The following is a 13,441-nucleotide window of genomic DNA, read 5'->3' on the forward strand; positions in this document are numbered from 1 at the left end:
ATGATGTTGATAGTGAAACCTTATTCATTGCTGGTTGTAGTTTTCATATCAAATGATGCTGTCGCAGTTATCGATTACTTCACGATGTCGCAATGGTCAAACGTAGATTAATCGGTGACTTTTTTGGAAGAATAAATAATTTGGAAAACTAATAATATTGTCGATATATTACAATTACAATATAGGCAAACTATATAGTGTGACGTAAATTGATCGATGAAGCAAAATTTTCTTTGTCGGCGTTGATGCGAGATTTAACTTACCTAATCTTTGCTCTCTGATTATATTACGACTGTTGGAAATCGTGGAGCTTTAAACTTTAATTTCATCTATGGCATGAAATGTCACTACAAACCTATGTACATGTAGCCTGTTGGAACGAATGTTATTAATTAATTAGATAACAGTATTGTGCAAATTTATATTAACTGGATTTGATGCAGCTATTTGTCTATTTTTTACTACACATTTTTTATTTTTTATTTCAATTGTTTATGTCGGTTTAAATTGGAAATATGTTACTTAATTTATTTACGCGATTGACCGTGTAAGCACATTCTAGAATCTTTATTATTACAATATGAGAGACAAAAACAAGCGATATTGACCTATCATCATTCAAATGAGATTACTTGCAAAATTTAATAAACGTCGCTCGAATAACTGTGTACTTGTTACCATACAGCTAAAATAAACACACTCGTCAAGTGTCAGTCGAAATTCGATCAATTAACATCAGACACCGCTGAAATAAAGCGAAAAATCAATAAATATTTTACGCGAAAAATGAAGTAAAAATGAGAATTAAACAAATAAAAATGTAATCATATTCAACAGTAATTCAAAACTAGATGTATAAATATTGATATAAGAAAGGTACATGCAATAAAAAGGTACGCAACTATCTTACTTTGCAATCTAATTTATTAAGAAACTTAATATTTTAATGAAAATTAGATCAACCTTAATAAATAAATTAGATATGTAAATTAAACTTCCGCAACTTAAAATACATGGCAATATTTACATTCGTAACATGAATATTGCATTGGAGCTCGATTAATTTGAAAGCATGTCAGTCTTTCGTTGATATACATTATAACATTTGTTCTTGTACATATGCGAGATTGACGATTCACAATTATTCAACAATATGGATATTATTGAAAAAAAATAAATAAATTGAAAAAATTGAAGATACAATCAAAGTGACTAGCACTCACGCTAAATTCACTGTATAACCATAACAAGGATACTTAATTTTGGTCTCGAATCTACCAGTTAGAATCCAAAACAATTCGATAAGTAAAAAAAAAATATACAGCTTACATTCCAGAATCTTTTAAAGCTTGTCTGTAACAATGTAAGAATCATATAGTACAAGAGAAAATAATCAACTGTATCACTTTCTCGATGACGCCAGATAAACAAAAACACGTGTAACCTATCAGCTCCATTAGAAACTTTAATTTCATCTCTCTAAACGATTCTGATATATTTCGTAATAGCTTGTAACAGAAAGTGAGATTTCATGTTTTATTAGAAACTACTACCATATTAGCTGCACTAATTGACATTTGATCGTAAAAACAGTATATATATTTTCTTAATACCGTTGAAAAATTGTACTGCTGATTGATTTATGATCACAGCCTTATCACAAACTATTACCATATGTGACTTTTCCAATAGTACCATGGGAATTACGTACTATTAAAAAAATATCGTCTATTATGGTAATGAGCATTGATTGGTTCTTAAGCCTTTTTTTATATCAGCGTACATCGTAACTTTTTAGAAAAATATCATGTATATCAGCACATACGTACATACGAAATATTACCATTATTCTTCTCACTCACTTTATCGCCTCTAAAATATTCACAAAACACACGAACACTCATTCACTGTATTATAAAAACTATATCAGTCACTGATCTTGGCGCCCTTCATTCTCTTGCTGAAACTTCTCGGCGATTTCTTTCCCCAAGCGGCTTTCATTCTTTTCATAGTTACCAGCATCTCGTTCAGATGATCTTCTTTACCCTCTCTCACACCTTGAACCAGTTTTTTGATCGCTTTGATACTCCGAATTTGCTCATCAACCACGAGGTACAGGTGTACAGCGAGTTGTCGCTGTCGCGCCTCGAGTGCCTCGCGTTTGCGCCTTTCCTCAGACAACTCGGCGCGCAACTGATCGAGAACAGCCACGAACATTCCTGGCTCAGCTGTCGTTGCTGCCGCTGTCGTCGTGATGGTGGGGAGAGCTGTACTGCTCGAAATTTCGCTACTAAGGTCGAGATTGCTACTGTCAGGTTCGTCTGGAGGCAACATTTTTATACGGTTGACCTGCAATGATAATTTTCAGATATTACTAATCATCGATGTCTTATCATTTAAATACTCTGTAAATAAATACGTTGATCAAGCATCATTTATTTAACGCACTCAGACTTTATACTGTGAAAATAATATAACAAACTTGAAATATTCGCTCGTTTTTATCATCGATTTGGACCTTATAATGCCATCGAATCAATACGATGTTTTCTGTCATTAATAACACTAAATTAACACTCACCAGCAAGATAATTCATAAGTCAAATGAAAAAATAAATTACATAGGCACTCACCTGTTCCTTTAAACACAGCTTATAAATACGCTTTCCGCGCCTATCTAGCGCAGGCGGTGGCGACCGAATGTTCCAGAAATCGACGCGCTCGCGTTCGCGTTGCAAGAGAGAAAAGCTCCAATTGCAATACTTAAATTTTCCTCAATCTATCTCACGCAGTCACTGTGTTATCACGAACTGACGTTCACACGCGGATTGGATTTTTTCATCGCCGAGTGCTTTTCCAGAATACGAGAAAACGGTACTGTCGCTTCGCTTGCTCGCGCGATAATGAAAACGAGTAAGTCTGATCCCCTCCGCTTTATATAGCTGCGCAGGCGGGAGGTCATGTAATCGAATGTACTAGCAAATTGGTGTGATGTGTATTCACGGCGTAGTTTTTTTTCATTTAAAAGGATTCTTTTATGCAGAAGGAGGCTTTGAAATTTATATGATTTTGGTTAGAGGTGAAATTGTTGAATTGGATTTTGAAGGATGAAGATTACTGCAGCGAATGAGTGTCTTTTATTTCAGTTGGATCGGAAGATGTTACTGAAGTTGCGAACTAATTGACACAAAATCGATGTTTTTAAGTCTGACATAATTCAGTTTTTAATATATAGCATGTATTATTTGGTATCCGTTCAACGCTATCAATTAACTTCTCAAAATTTAGCCAATGTCGCATTATAAAAAAAATGCCAATCGTTCTCAAACTTTCATCAATGTTCGCAATTCTTTTCTCTCGTTCACTTTCGAGTTTCCCGCCTTTTACTTCAACGCCTAATGTATGATTTTGTTTTTATACTTGGTAGGAAATTTAATAGTTCTTGAAAAAAGAATAGTTTTCTGTCATTCCGCAAGCCGCACGTTAATGTTAATAACAAACGGGTGAAATAGAGGATAAAATTAATTAAGAAGTCAAATTTAACTTAAGCTCTATTTAATAAACGGAAAGTAAATATATGAAGTGAACCAAGCGACTCTGAAAAAGTATAAGTTTACATATAAGAGAGTACAGCGGAGCTAAGCTGTTGCTCTCTGAACATTTCGAGAGATGGATTTGATATTAGTCTATCGTAGCGAACTCGACGATAGTTGCTATGAGTGTTTACAAATTTTTGGGAAAATTAATTTTCATTGGATGAGGATAGAAACAAGATGTCAAATTATGGTGTGCTCCTAAAGTATAACGGTCAGTTTGATGCAAAAAAAATAGTCGAAGGATTCCCAAAGACCCTTTTTTAAGTGGGTGTCATCAATTATCGGAGCTCGAGGCTAGCGAGGCTATCGTAAGCTAATAAGCGACGAGCACTATACATGTTTTTAGGCTTAAAATTTCCCGAATTTCTTTAAATTTGAAGGTGCTAAAAAAATTTTCATTGTTTCCAACTAAAATGTGACCGATTTAATTTTCAGAAGAAAACTGTCTCTTTTACGAATTTGAACTCGCATCGATGATGCAACAGGCTTTATCTATTATTTCGTAATGACAAATTTTACAATTCTTACTGATGACCATGAAATCTATAGAGCACACGTGTATGCAGCGTACTGCGTGCGTGAGCGCAAGCACGTAGTTGTACCTAGGCATTTTGCTCGGAAAAATCGTCTGCGTTTTCTTCCTATTACGGGAGTGTTTGGGTGAACAAGATATACATTAATCGTTTGAGGATTATTTTTTAAATTATCAAAAAAAAAAGAAGTTAGGATAAACTATGAATTAATGTTAGGAAACTATATTAACTACGTTCTATTTTAAATTGCACGTCTGCAACGAAGGAACTTGTTGATCAAGTGACGCGTTACATTTGTACAGATGTAATTGATATTTCCTTTGCAGAAACTTTGGTAATTCTCAAACGATATACAGTTATGAATATCCGATGATATAATTGGCAATGCAAGTTGAAGCAACGAAATTTTTTGGATTTCGAATGAAATAATTTGTATCGCTAACAGAAACAAGTGAAAAAGTCCGTTGAAATAGGAATTCAAATGTGACGTCATGACCAAAACAAACGTCTGTTTGAGTCTCTCCCTTCTTATGGCTAGTCAGTAACTCAAGTAATCCGGCACGATGAACATCGCCGACTTCAAAACCGAATTCTCGATGCTTCTCAATCGTTTTGCGATCATCACCTCGCCGACCGACGTACGCACACACTTACACGCACACACATTAGCTTGCGAAGCCCAAAGTAGCTGCTTCTTTCGCGGCGTAAAAAGCCATTCGTGTTCCAGGAGTCGTCAAAGGGATCGTCGCAAAATCATCGCGAGTTGCTCAACGCCGTTCAAGATACGCTTCGCACAGTTCTGAACGTGAAATTGCAATACCTCGAGGAAGCCGCGCTGACGACACCGGTCAACAATGAAATTGTCGTCGCCACGCCACATGCTCCTGATGTTCTACGTATGGATTATAATCAAACCACCAGGTACGTGCTCGCTCGCTTCGGTCTTGCAATCGAATGCATCAAAACTCAAGCGTCCATGCCCGCTGTACCGTTTACCTGCTACAGGTATGAAGCTGGATTGACTCGATGCGCGGAGATCAAATTGGCAGATTTCGTCGGATTACACACTCACCATGAGGAGAGAATGGAAGTGTCGGACAATGAAATTTTCACTGACAATGCGAACGATAACAATAACAAGGCAATTTATTACAACTGAGTACGCTTTCGATTCGTCTGTAATGACTTTTGCTTGGATGCTTTGCAGGACGCGAAGAATGCAAATCTGCCGGTGACAAGTGTCCAAATGGAGCGGCAAGGTGACTTTCATCAGAAGCTCGCTCTCGGCGTCATCGTCGAGGAGACGCAGCGGAACTTGCGAAAAGTCGTGAGCAATTTACAACGAATGGAGGATGTGAGTGGTATCCGTTGATTCGGTTGTCGGCCTTCCAACTTGAAAACTGAAGCACCTTTTGCGCAGATCTTGGCACCGGCATCGCGCTCCGAGCCGCACGCGTTGCGTCGTATCACGGCTATGCTCAACGCGTCCGCGACAAAGAAGCCAGCGTTGGGCCAGTCGCATCATCACATCCTAAGTCTCCGCAGCACGATACAGCGCGCCAAGGCAGCGCGGCGCTCGTTAGCCTCGGTCACCGACGATGTCGTCACGACGCCGACGACCTCAAGACCGACTCACATCTCGCAACCGATGACGGCGATGAAAAAGCCATCGGGGCCCTCGTCCACGATCAGCAAAATAACCCAGCACTCGCTCGGCATGTCGAGCTTCACGGCTGACAAATCCAAATCGCCCGTAAAGCCGACCAAGAACCCCAAGTACGCGCATGTGCAGAGTACCATTCCAAAAGCTGTTGTGGCCAAGAAGAAGACTACTACGTAAAATAATTGTCGCTGTTGAGAGGAGAACAAAACGCTCGAGCGCTGGAACGCTTCGAGCGCTGATGATTTTTTTTTAATGCGAATCATCTTAACGATTCTATGTGTTTTCTGATCATTGTCGACTTGATCGCGTGATGTTCTTATTGATTTATTTTTGAAATGATCTTTTTACTTGTCTGTGATCGAATTTTCGAATCTGATTGGTTTTTTTTTTATTATGATAAGTGTTTTTAAGACTATATAAGAATAAAACGCATTTGAGAGATATTTTGCTGTTTGATTTATTATTAGTAGCAGAATTTTTATTTATTTTTCGAGCTCAAATTCTTGAGTATATACTTGTAATTAAATGTAAAATATTTCTTGAGATTCATGTTTGAATTGAATTTTTGCCAACGAATAATCATTATTAATATATTTTTCAAATCTTGCGTATTTTAATTTTAGTGGGATAATTAAACATCACATTTTTGACCAAAATTAAAAATTAAGAGTTTATTTGCTTACGATTAATAACTATTATTATTATTATTATTAATATTATTATTATTATTGTTATTTTAAAAACTACGTTCATGTGCAACACTGCAGGCATTAATCTTGGTTTCCTATAGTCATGAGTATGTTGACCTATCTTCCCCACCGCTTTTGGAAGGGTGAAGCAGGAGATTTCTACATACATCGTGATTGGATCTAACACGCAGTTTAAGGTAGGATCCGAATCGCAGGAATCGCGATAACAAACATAAAAATTTCATTTTTGAAAATCTTCACATGCTCAGGGCTCCAATCCATGATCTCTTGTACAAGCTCCTATTAATTAATCTATTAATTTATCGCTAAGTGATCATTTCTAAATTTATATTAATTCCTTATAGAATATTTAACATCCTAATTGCTTACAGATCATGCTCAATATTTGCAATATTACTTGATATTAGTACTTTTGATTTCTTCTGCAAATATTATATTAGTCTTCAGCTATCTAGTAAAATAAATAGTTACTTATCATCAGCGCTATAAATTTAAATTTAGCGCACGCGCAATATCGATCGAATTGAAAAATGGAATTTTCCCGCGCCCGTAGTGAGTTAGCCAATGGCGATAGTCATGGCTCTCAAGCGTGCAGGTACCGACTTGCGCAAATAGGCAGTCAGTATTAAAATTTAAAAATCAGTTAAGTATTTGATAATTACGAAAATTCTAATGGAATAAAATATTGAGTAGATCGTGTGTGAGATTATTATTACCAAAAAATGTCTTTTCAAAGTAAAACCATATCAAGTCAAAGAAGCACTCAATCTAAATCTATGAAAACATTTGTTGAGGATGCTGATGCAGAAGAAGTAAAATCAATAATCTTACTTAAGTTTTGTTTAAGTTGTAAATTTTCAATTGTGTAATGTTTTTTCAGATTTGCCAAATGCTTCTTGAAATATTAAATACCAGTGAAGGCATAAAGATGCTGGATAATTTGTTGCAAGCTTTCATTTTAACTTCAGAGATACATCACGACAAGAGAATAAAATTAGTAAAATCAGTATTTGATGCTCTAAAAAAGCCAAAAGTTACAACCAAACATGTAGATGAAATTGTAAATAGAATAGTGATTGATTTTCACGCATTCAGTAGAGGTCACCTGACCAAACTTGTTGATTATTGTCTCGACAGAATTAGGACTAATGATGATGACCATATGAGGTATGAGATATTTTACTTCTATCATAAAATATGCTTGTATTTTTATTACTTACCTGATAAATATGCTCTACAGTTGGAAAGATGTGCTGCCCGTACTACTTGAAAAGTTAGAGGATGAAAAATCAATAAATTATAGAGGAACTGATGTTTCTGGTCAAGATTATAAAATTACTATATTGCGTTCGATTTGTGACATAGATTGGGATACTAAAATTCTTACATCATTAGCCAAAATGTTTGTGTAAGTATAAAATACTCTTTATTCATAAAAGCTGATTTCTTTATATTATTTCTATTTTAATTTTAGAGAAATACTTACTGATGTAAAGGATAAACTAATTAGTGTGACAATAATGAAAGCTTTAACAAATAAACTTATAGATATTGAACTCAATGAATTGCCACCTCTGACTCATCAATTGCTAAAACTAGGACCAGATCACAACAGTATTTTACTATTTTCCACATTGTCCAGATTCTTTGCTCATAATTATGCAAGTCTATCAGAAGATAACAATAGTGAAGAAATAACAGAGAATATCAGTAAGTTTTTTTCCTTCACCCCAATGAAGTATTCTGATAATATTCTTTGAAAGTTCAATTTAATTTCCAGTATCTAGTAAAATCACTTTAAAAGAGTTGCAAAATGTAGAAAGTACGGTATTGTATCATATATATCAGTCAGTGCTTGACAACGAGAAAGGTGCCAAGGAGTATATGAAATGTTTGAAATTAATAGTCAATGCTCCAGAATACGTTATGAAACCTTTTGTGATGTCAGTACTGTTATTATTATCTGATTTGTATGAAGAACAAGCATTTTCAATTCTGAAATCAGCTGTAGTGAGACAAATTCAAGATGAGGAGTATAAAAATAATAGTGCTTGGTTGAGAAAAGTCTTACAAGTTGAATTAGGTACATTTCAAGTGATAAGTCAAGTTATTGATAACAGGTAAAGAAATAAACATCTTTTAAATTGTAACTCTTTTAAAGCATCATTGTTAAATTTTGAATAACTCTTCTCAGTAACAAAAATCGTGAGTTGGTTTTGAAAGGTATGGTAAATTTTGCTTTTGCCCTATTGGGTATTGATAAGAAAGCAGGCAGTGACAGTCACCTTCCATGGGATTATGGCAGCAAAATTATACAAAAGATTGCAAAAAAAAGAAGTGACGCAACTGCGACAATACTCGAGATTTTAGTTAGTAAAATCGTTCGATCCGGATCTGTTACTCAGTACACTGGTGATTTTACATACATATTGAATAGTGTCCAAATTGCTATAAATTTTTATAAATAATTTTTATTTTTGATAGATTGTCTATCATACTTGTGTCGGCGATTAACAATGACAGTTTTAGAGCACCAAGTTTGGATAACAACATTATTGGAGCACATTTTGGACATACGAGCTAATGTAGCTGCGGAAATTTTGAGAGCAATACTTCCACTTATGCGAATTTTCGGTTCTATTCGTGACAACCTCATCATGATTTTGCGAAAAGCTTTGTATCGACAAGGAGTGCAAACGAGGAAAATGGCTGTACTCGGTTTTCTTCAGTTATTAAAGAATCTTAAACTTAAAACATTCAATGCTCTTAGTCAACCGGAATCGTTGTCTTTGTCAAACGTTGCATCTTCGTCGTCTCTGTTTACTCAAGTAAAATATTACAATGTGATTATAAAAAAACTGGTAGCGTTATTTTGAGTATTTTTATTTTTCAAATTGTAGGTAACATTAGAAAGATCATCACAACGAGTATCTTCAAATCCGTGGCATAATACCAATCTGTGTCGCGAAATCTTGTCAATACTTCAAAGGTGCTTCTCTCATGAAACTGAAGTGCGATCTCATTTGTATCGAGGTAAATTTATATTAATTTCATAAACACAAACATCAACTTTACATGTTCAACTATTTCTTTTAGAACTCTACTACAGCATACTCAAGAATACCGAACTAACGGAATACGCCGTGGAAATGTTACTCGAGCATTTCTACGTTTTTTATGAAAAAGATGAGCAGGTCTTACCACCTTTAAATTTCGATAAATGTGGTGCGATTCAAGGTGTTGATATCGTTATGCAAGAACCTTTGGCTGATCTGATTTTTGTTCTACAGAAGATCTATTTGAAAGTTGCATTAAAGGATTCTGCGACGATTGAAAAACTCTCAGTACTTCTCGAATCGCTTTGCGACAGGATGATTCAAACAGACATTGAACATTTGGGCCTTGTAAGCGAAATTTTTATTCAAGATAGCTACGAACCGAATCAAATTTTTTAATTTTTTTTTCGACAGGGCGATGAAATAGATCTATCCGACAACACTCCCAAATCTCAACAGAAAATACTCAACATTAAACTAACGATATCAATTTTTGAATCACTGATGGCTTTCAGAATTATGTCGTGGTCGCAGTATAGCGGGAATATCGGGCAAAGTATAATTTCATTGTACAAAGGTTACATGCGCTTTGTAGAATACATAAAGCGAGTTGGTAAAAAGAAAGGTGGGAAGGGTAAAAAAGATAAAGACAAAGATAAAGATACCAATGATATAACGCTTAAGAAATCCGGACGACCGACTACATTGAAATTGCCTAATACTGTGATGGATTTTGATACTCTTTCGAAAAGCATTGTTTTGCTGTATGAGTGAGTATTTTAGAGTTAATTTTCATGAAAATTTTAAGAACTCATTTTATTTTTATTTAATGAGTCTTTTATTTTTTAGTCCTTCAAATCAGTGGGTCAGTGAAGAACAAACAGATTGTTTGAGAGGACGGATAGAGTTTCATCAGTACATTTTGCAGACGTGTTTACAACTTTTTCATAATGTCAAAGTCTTGAAAGAAAATGAACTCAAAAATTATTTGGAGTTGAATAAAAAAAACTTTTTTACTATTGGAGAGTAAGACTTTCTGTTCAACTAAAAAGTTTTAATTATTTTATCTGAAGACTATTGTATATCCATTTTAATGTTATAGAACGCTCTACAACCGAATCGTATCAGATTTGAAGACTGTAAACGCATTTAATCCGACAGTGGCAGGATTAGGTGTAGAATGTTTTAAAGAATGTTGTGAAGTTATGTGTACTCTTTACTCAACTGAACTTCCTGTTTTTCTTGAATTAACATGTATGTAACTCATAAATTATATATACTATTTGTAATAAACAATTAACTATAACTTATCAGTAAAATGTTTTTATTAAAGGTGGTGCAAAATCATCGGACAGTCTTTCACTGAAGATACAGTCATTAATCATGCCATTAAAGGATATTTTTATAGAAAATCTCACAAGAGAAGAAGAAGAACCTGAAGAAGTACCTGCTCAAACCATTCCCGGACACTTAATTGACATTGTTTCTAATCTTGTCAAGAAAATTATATTCAATGAAGTAAAACATGAAGATGTACGTAAATTAATTCAACATTCAGTTTTTTGGATATAGTATTCATTTGGCGATTTCTCTTAGGTGTTTGATTGGATGAGTAAAGTTGCCGAAGAATATGAAAACCTTGACGTGCAAGTGTCTTCTAAAATCATACAACTGATACTTCTGGTAGAAGAGCGTAGTTTAGAATATGGTGAAACTGTTCAAGATGTCTGTCTTGAATTCTGTGCTATTTTAGGAAAAATTGATAAAGTTTGAAATTTCACTTTACATTATTTTTTATATTGATCTGTACCAATGTTCTAATGTTAAATTGATATTTATCAGACTGAAATAACTACTACAAGAAAATTCCAAATTATAAACGAAGATAACGTTTACATTGCATACATCGCTGTGAACAAAATGCTTACTTTAAAGATGCAAAACCTTATTTGGATTCTTGGAACGCTCAATTCTGAACACATAGCTATGAACAGTATTGAAATAAACAGTGAAGCTAGTGAGTCAAAATATTTTTTAAATTTTACGATAACTTTACGAGCAAGAAAACTTTTTTTTATTCTAGATCGAAAGCAAATAAAGGATAAAGAGCAGAGCTTGTGCCGACAGTTTGGATTTATTTTAAGAGCTTTTGAAGTTTTGGCCAACGTGAAAATAGAACCAGGCCAAGCATCTGATTCTACTTTTAAAAATATTCAGAAAGTTTACAACTTTGCTTGTTCGTTAACCAAATATTTCAAGAAAAAGTCAACACCAGAAAATCCATCTTTCCAGTCAGTCAAGTAGGTCTTATAAGTATTTATATTGAAAATAGATTGAATTATATATAATTAATTGAGCACGTTTCAATTTATAGATTTGTTTCAATAATTCACGGAGCAGGTAATGCTTTGAAGCATGCGGTTATGAATTTAATAGTACACGTGGAGGTGTGAAAAAACAATTACTAAGTTAATTTATTGTAAATAGTAGAATAATAATTTATATTCACGATATTAACGATATTTCCTAGGCAAACCAAAGTGGTGGAAAATCAAATGACGCTCTTCTACAACGTAACAAGATTCTCAAAGAAACTATGGTTATACCGGGAGTGGTACAAGCTATCGATAACTTCGATAAAGAGATCGTTTTGCTATCAAAGAAAACTAACGTAAGATTTTTTATTATCGACTGACGAAATATATTATGTTTTTGTCACCATTCACAATGATTCTTATTGTAGCTGGATTTGATAAAATTCACGAAATTTGATGCAATTAGAGATTTCAGAATAGAACACACACAATTTTTAAATAATTTGGAAAAAATGAACGTCAGTCTTGTAAGTTTAAGTAATATCGAAGTCTTTATTGGAAAATATGCAAACATTCAAAATAAATCTCTCTTTTTTTTATTATAGATGGTCACTCAAAACAATCATATTAACGAATCCAACGAAGAATCAAACGATGAAAGTGACAACAATAGTGAGAGCGACGGAAGTCCGAAAGCTAAACGACATTGTAATTAATCTACATTAGATATTTACTTATTTTGTTGGTAATTAAGATTTGAATTTAATTATTATTTATTTTACTGGAATAAGATTATTATTTTCACATGAAAATGAATATATATAATCTAGAAATACATTTACTCAAAAGTTGATTTAAGAAAACTGTACTGAACAGAGAATAAATTATTTTATTTTATATTTCAAAAATAATTTTTATGTAAAAACCAACTGTCGAAGAAAGATATTTAGTTATTATTCAATGAATAATTTACTTACAAGTTGAAGTCTTCCCTCTTCATTCTCCGCTTTTTCAATTTCTTTATTTAGAATAAAATATCTGTAGCTTAAGTAGTGTAGGTCAATATATGAGCCGCCCGTTATAAACTTATTAACTAATGGATCTTAAGTATTGATTACAATAATTTATTTATCATTAATTTAGACGAGAGTAAAGTACATTAATAATGTAATATCAAATATACACACATTATAATATAATGTAATCCAACAGAGAAAATGTATTCCAGTTCACTGGTCTGGCATTAATTTTGATTATAATATACAATATGTGTAATATCATAAGATGGAGTCCAGTGAAATATACACAGAAATATTGGTATTTTATCGACTATCTCAACTGCTACTCAGACTTTTATACATCCACAATGTTTACTATAAGATCAAACGATATCCGATTTCATTATCAACGAAAAAAAAATAGTCAGACATACAGGGTCAATCATTTGAAGCTGAGACACACGCACATTTAGCATGCGACAGTGAACCCGCGTCAAATTTAAAGGTTCTCTTTCTCTCTTTCTCACTTTCTCTCGGCAAAAGGCAGTGCCAAGCATTAGTACTGTCGCT

General features: G+C 33.9%; 2 protein-coding genes across 2 annotated transcripts; both read left to right on the top strand.

The window, feature by feature from the left end:
• The first annotated feature begins 4,634 nt into the window (after positions 1–4,634).
• LOC131666403 (uncharacterized) lies at positions 4,635–6,251 on the top strand. Its single transcript, XM_058939050.1, has 5 exons — positions 4,635–4,767; positions 4,857–5,050; positions 5,135–5,270; positions 5,337–5,483; positions 5,550–6,251. Exons 1-5 carry the CDS (start codon positions 4,693–4,695, stop codon positions 5,967–5,969), a joined length of 972 nt encoding a protein of 323 aa, XP_058795033.1. The 5' UTR covers positions 4,635–4,692; the 3' UTR covers positions 5,970–6,251.
• An 863-nt stretch (positions 6,252–7,114) lies between these two features.
• LOC131666343 (Fanconi anemia group I protein homolog) lies at positions 7,115–12,739 on the top strand. Its single transcript, XM_058938944.1, has 20 exons — positions 7,115–7,314; positions 7,383–7,669; positions 7,743–7,910; positions 7,977–8,212; positions 8,283–8,622; positions 8,697–8,914; positions 8,987–9,330; positions 9,403–9,535; positions 9,599–9,906; positions 9,973–10,328; positions 10,408–10,584; positions 10,661–10,812; positions 10,892–11,091; positions 11,155–11,325; positions 11,401–11,575; positions 11,642–11,858; positions 11,933–12,005; positions 12,089–12,229; positions 12,302–12,400; positions 12,479–12,739. Exons 1-20 carry the CDS (start codon positions 7,225–7,227, stop codon positions 12,587–12,589), a joined length of 3,996 nt encoding a protein of 1,331 aa, XP_058794927.1. The 5' UTR covers positions 7,115–7,224; the 3' UTR covers positions 12,590–12,739.
• Positions 12,740–13,441: the final 702 nt, after the last annotated feature.

This window comes from Phymastichus coffea, unplaced genomic scaffold (assembly GCF_024137745.1).
Source record: "Phymastichus coffea isolate CEN01 unplaced genomic scaffold, Cenicafe_Pcof_1.1 PCOF00058, whole genome shotgun sequence".
Classification (NCBI taxonomy): Eukaryota; Metazoa; Arthropoda; class Insecta; order Hymenoptera; family Eulophidae; genus Phymastichus; species Phymastichus coffea.